This window comes from Echinops telfairi, unplaced genomic scaffold (assembly GCF_000313985.2).
Source record: "Echinops telfairi isolate 266 unplaced genomic scaffold, ASM31398v2 ScPeMD7_2010;HRSCAF=2546, whole genome shotgun sequence".
NCBI classification, from domain to species: domain Eukaryota; kingdom Metazoa; phylum Chordata; class Mammalia; order Afrosoricida; family Tenrecidae; genus Echinops; species Echinops telfairi.
The window spans coordinates 10,798,169-10,803,967 of NW_022105908.1; the positions used below are offsets into that span (position 1 = coordinate 10,798,169).

The 5,799-nt window shown below is 36.0% G+C and overlaps 1 protein-coding gene across 5 annotated transcripts in view; it reads right to left on the reverse strand.

Annotated features, from left to right (window-relative positions):
• The window catches only part of CCSER2 (coiled-coil serine rich protein 2), a 167,762-nt gene that overhangs the window by 30,288 nt on the left and 131,675 nt on the right, over positions 1-5,799 (reverse strand). For all 5 annotated transcript variants that reach the window (XM_045293352.1, XM_004712985.3, XM_045293353.1 and 2 more), the window contains one exon: positions 2,442-2,531. In XM_045293352.1, the coding sequence (XP_045149287.1) occupies positions 2,442-2,531 (90 nt within the window). The remainder of the gene's footprint in view (positions 1-2,441; positions 2,532-5,799) is intronic.

Sequence of the window (5,799 nt, forward strand, 5' to 3'; positions counted from 1 at the left end):
TTATATTATAGCTTTCATCCTCTCAAAGAACAAGCCAGAACAAAAATAGTAATTTAGATTAAGCTAGGGTATTTTTTAATATTAACGTTTTGATTTCCAGAACTGCTGCCTAACAAATAAGATATTGCCAAAGAAAAATCTCCTTGCATTCTCCTCATCCCTATCATTAGTATCTTTAAACATGCTATTGCTCGTTAAAATGGAAAGTTTAAAAGTGCAACTTTCTAAAAGAGAAAGTCTCTAATTATAGTAAAAAAAAGTAGGAAATACCAAATTTTACATTAAAATAGAAAAATGCGAAATTAAAGTATATTAATTTATTTCAAATAAATTCCATTAAGTACAGAGTATAGAAAAATTGGCTAATAGGACACATTAATATTTAACTAAATAAATGTACAACTGAGTAAAACTACTGTTCCAGCAATTATTGCATAAAAGTTTGAACTGCACATCACAATGAGCATTACCCTAACTTATGCTATGCCAGACAAAATCATGGATTACTATTTCCTAAATGTCTCTACCTTTCTGCCTTTACTCAGACTGTTCCTTTTATCAGGGACTTTCCTCTCATTCCAACAAGCAAATATTCTGTCAACCCTTTAGGCTCCTCTCACTGTACTTTGGGGAAAGGAACCTTGGGAGTAGCACTCAGAAGTCCCACACTACTGCACTAATTATTCTAATTATACTAGCTCGCCACATATTAATTATAGAAACTTAATATGCCATTTAATCTCCCTGGTTTCTGTTACCTTAACTACAAAACAAAGGTTTAGAAATAGAAGAGAAGCCTGGAGCCTAGGTTTGTTAAAGAGATGCTAGACCTGGAAAACTGGTCTTCACTTCATCTAACATCATAAAAAAACTATCTCAGGAATATATCCAAGAATGTGTTGGGAGTGATTTTATATATGTTAGTTTCACCTGATGAGAAGGCTGGCTAGTAGTCAGTTTCTAGAACAATGAGATTGAGGGAGTCAGAGAGGGCATAAAGACTCTCATTAGTATGGTGAAATAAAATTGCTCACACTTAATGCACATGCCTCACTGTGAGGGACGGTGAAAACGTGGCAAGCCCACAAACTCCATCTAGAAACAAGGAGGGTGGTCTTTTACTTTTTAATTGCCTGCAGAGAAATTTCCATATTCTTTGACATTAACGGAATTGTATCTCCGGATTCAATCACATCATAACTGAGCCCCAGGCAAGTCCTTTCTGTGTTTTTCTTTCTGCTACTACTGTCGTCTTCTTCACAGGCTCGTTGTATCTTCCAAATCTACTGAATCTTGGAGAACTACCTGCACTTTGATATGCACTTGGTCATGGAGGAATTCTAATATATCTGAGTATTTTTTGCCTCAGTTCCTCATTTCTACTTCAAAGGTGTTTGAGTATATATTTATTAAGAGTCTAAAATCTAGGATAGGAAAAGTTGACCTTTCCTATTAATTTATTCAGCAAAAGATCAAACTTTTGTTGAATAAATTAATTCCTAGCATAGTACCACCTTATTGAGAGTATTTACAAAAATTAATAACTCACTGGATAAAAATAAACCATCTTATACGTTAAAGGTGAATGTTTTTATGAGATCATTGGTTACAATAACTAATACATTCCCCTACTCATTTGTGTTTCTGTGGTTCCAGTACTAAACACAGGCAAACCATGAATCAACTGGCTTACTAAGCAACTCCTTAATTAGAAATGTCTACTACCAACCACTATACATTAGGATAATGATAACTAATGATTATAAAGGTGATTATCTGGCTCATGTACATTCTGGACTGAGTTGTGGATAACTCTGGTTAAATTATAACAAGTGTATTTTTATCACTGAAGATCTTCTGATATACAGAGATTATACCTTTATGTATATTTCAGAAAATGACCAAAAACAAAAACCCACAGATTGGCTGCTTTCTATAATAAGGCCCAAAACATAACACTGTCTTAATGCATTTATATTTTTAAAAGTCTCTAGAAAAGAGTAATTATAATAGAGAATATCGAAAGGTTTCAACCACAACCACAACAGAATATGGTATGTGTTTTTAAAGAACCATATGCTAGTAAAGAAAGGATGCACAATATTTGACTTCTGTTTCTTTTAGAGCATATGGAAATCCTACCCCCATATATACATGCAGGGAGGGAAGATTTTAGACACTCAAACAAAATGAGCTACAGTTTGAAGAATGGGAAAGCCGTTAAATGTACATTCAGTTATATAAGACACAAAGGAACGTTTTTCAAAAGCACATAAACATATAAGGGGCGAAAAATCAAACAAAACAAAAGCAGCTTACCTAAAAACAATTCAGAGCACAAGCATAGCAGATTAAAATTAGCGCTTAGAATAAAAAAGATGAAATAAAGCATCAAAATAGAAAATCACAGGAGAAAAAAATTAAAGGCATATGCTACTCACAGAAATTCTTCTCCAGGGTGTTTGGGTATATTTATCAGCATATATGCATTTTTCCTCTTTAGATTTTTGTTGGCAGTTACACCGAGTTGCCTAAACAAAAGCACATGTTTTTACATTGTGTAATTCTGTACACACACCAAGTAAGGTAACTAGGGTTCTCTTAGAGGTACTAGAAAAAAAGACCAAACATTATAAAATAGTTGTCACATCTTTACCAAGAAAAATGTGACTGCATAACACTTAAAATGAAACTCAAAATCCATTCAGTAATGTCTTATTTTACTCATGGACTGAGTACTGAAGAGTCAGACTAGGTATGGACAGAATCGTGAAAAGTCTAAATTAGCCTAGAAAAGCTTATATTGTCCATAGACAAGATCTTACATACATACAGTACTATGTATATAAATCTAGAAAATATACTGCTACATGCACAATAAAAAAAATCCAACAGCAAAATTTACAGTAATTCTTCAAAATATTATGCAATAGTCACAGCAGCATAAGGACCATTGGCCAGTTTCTTATTGGCTTTTTGATGGGATTACGCTGAATAATTAATACTATCAGTCTACAAAGTTGTTTTCTCACATGCGCAGTGCTACACGAAGTCCCTATCGTGTTTGCTTACTGGAATCTTCTGAAAGGTCCTTATTTTGATATGTTGCCTTAGTGGGAATATATTGATGGGTCTCTGCCCTCTGACAAGATCCATATGAGCATCTCAGTTCACACATGAATTCACTGTAACTGACCCATTTGGACAACAAATAATAATGTAACACTGTGTAACCTTGACCTGTCATTTTTCATAGAATTTTAAAAACATTGTTTATGGTAGATGAGGTAGGTAGTTTTTGTACCAACCTGGCTGATAAACACATGTGGGGTTAATTGAAGGGTGGAGGGATAAATGGCTCAGTGAGCCTCATCTTTCTAGGTCTCTCTCGGTTCTCTTGCTTTGTGATGGTTGCACCAAGGTGCAGCTGCCTTAGCCAGTTCCCTGCTTCAGCTGGCAAGGCTCACTTCCTGAAAGACATCCCCATGGAGAAGCCACATGGACCTACCCCGATGCAGCCCTTAGTGCTGGAGCAGCCGTGTGGAGACCCCTGCCAGTGCTGAGATGCTCACATGTTCACTGATTCGGCTTTCCTCTTGCAGTTGGCATCATAGCGTATGTTTTGTGAGATGGAGGACTTTGTGGATTGGTGTCGGACATATAGGTTAATGTTGGACTTGTGGACTTGGGCAGCACTGGTTAATGTTGGACTTGTGGGCTTGGGAAGTACTGGTTTGGGATTTTTTTTGATGTGCACTTAACCTTTATATAAAACTCTCTCTTATGTATAAGAGTTTCTGTGGATTTGTTTCTCTAAAGTACCCAGACTAATACAGCAGACATAGTAAGATTAAAATGTAATATCATTTGATTTTCCCTTTGACCCATTTTAAAGTTGTTTCAGTTTAATTGAAAAAAAAAGTGATGGGGAAATATACGTGGGATGACTGGGAAGGCTCAGTGGTTCAGGTGTGACTCAAGATCTAATGGAAATATATGTGGATTAAGCCTTTAGTGAATCCGGTGTCTATGGGCCAGAATGCATTGAAAAGTGCACTGCTGCAGAGGCTAAAATTTAGGTTAAAATTCAGCACTATCATTTGATCTCACTTATGATCCATTTAAATTTGTTCTAGTTTTTAAAACTTTGTTTTCTTTTCTATTGTGGTTCTTATCTGTTTTATACTTTTATTATTAGTTTTTGTCTTTTTACTGTTTTATTACATATGAAATCCAGAATAGGTAATTCTACAGAGAAAATAACTCGATTAATGGTTCCTGGGGGGAATGGCCGGGGGTGGGTGGAGTAAATGGGAAGCTAATAGCAAAGAGCATAAGAATGAAAATCTAAAAGTGATTGTGGTAATGATAGTACAACTCCTCTTGATGTTAATTATATGCCAATAAAACTAAGGGGGGAGTGGATGGAGTTTAATGTTAAATATTAAGAAACGCCCATCGGTCTTTGCTTGCAAGCAGTCCTCCAAGGCACAATTATAAGTTTCTATTTCTCTGGAGCAAAAGACGTGGAAGGAGTGTCAGTAATAGGGGAAGAAAATGTAATGTGTGCCTAATTACCTCCAAAATAATTACATCCTTTGCCATATATCCAAAGAACTGGAGTGTTCAGCTACCAATACTGAACATTTTTATCAAAAGGAGGAAGGATTCGTAAGCAGAATTATACATTTCAATAGAATCCAGACTTTCTGGAATCATTAAAGCTGGATGAACCCCCAAAATATTCACCCTCAAAAAGTTGGAAAGGGAGCTTAAGGAATCAGTTTATTTATGTTAATAGCAGAACAATGGTTTGGAAAAAGAGGGCAAGGCTATTGACACAACTAAAGGAATGTGATAAAAGTCACTAAGTTGCATAAGGAGAAAATGTTGAATTAATGTTTTTTCAACAACAACCAAGCGCCCTTTAGTATGATGCTGGAATATAGCCATTCTGTTGGCTAAAGAACCCCTTAAGGGTTCTGCTATGGAGTTAAGGCTCTAGCTGCTGTGGAGTTGACTCAGATTCATAGCAAACCTTATGGGTCAGAGTGAACCTGTGCTCCACAGGATACATCTCCACAAGAGGATATATCAAGTTAAAATAATATGCTTCTACATTACAAATATTTAGCAATATTCCATTTCTTCTGGATGGTAATTAGGTTATTGCACTTTCTGTATAGAACATAAAATCTAGACTTTAAAAATAAAACTTTCTATGTGCAGACCTATTTTCTATGAAAGAAAGAAAACAGCAGGAAGATCAGTACTGGAGAGTGGATTGGATACAGCTTCCCAATGAAATTCTCATACAGTAACCATTGCCACCCTCAAAGAACAAGGAGCAGGTGTACTGTCATGAGAGGTGGGTGGAGAGGGGGAAAACCAAACAACATTCCTTAGTGCAAACTTTCTGGTCTTCTTGTCACCAATGTAACTTTCTGTTTTCTTAAAAGTTCCTAATAATCCCCTGTGTAGTCATCCTTTGTCATTCAAAACAACCAGTTGTTGTTTTAATCCCCCCAAAGTCTATTTTCTAACCTGACCTCCTTGGCTCCAATTTAACTGGCCAAGCAGATCACCTCAGAAGCTACTCTTTTGTTTGAACCTTGTTCTCTGGATTGCATTGGTAAATCCAAGACTTGTATCTGGTTAAGATTTGGTCCATAAAATCCATCCACGTTAGCTTTGATCCTGTGTAAAGACTGACAGATCACAGTGGATTGATGTTGTTGCTGTTTTGTTGTATAGTGTTGCTTGGTTCTGCTCTGTCTTGTTTTTATGCATGTTGTCTCC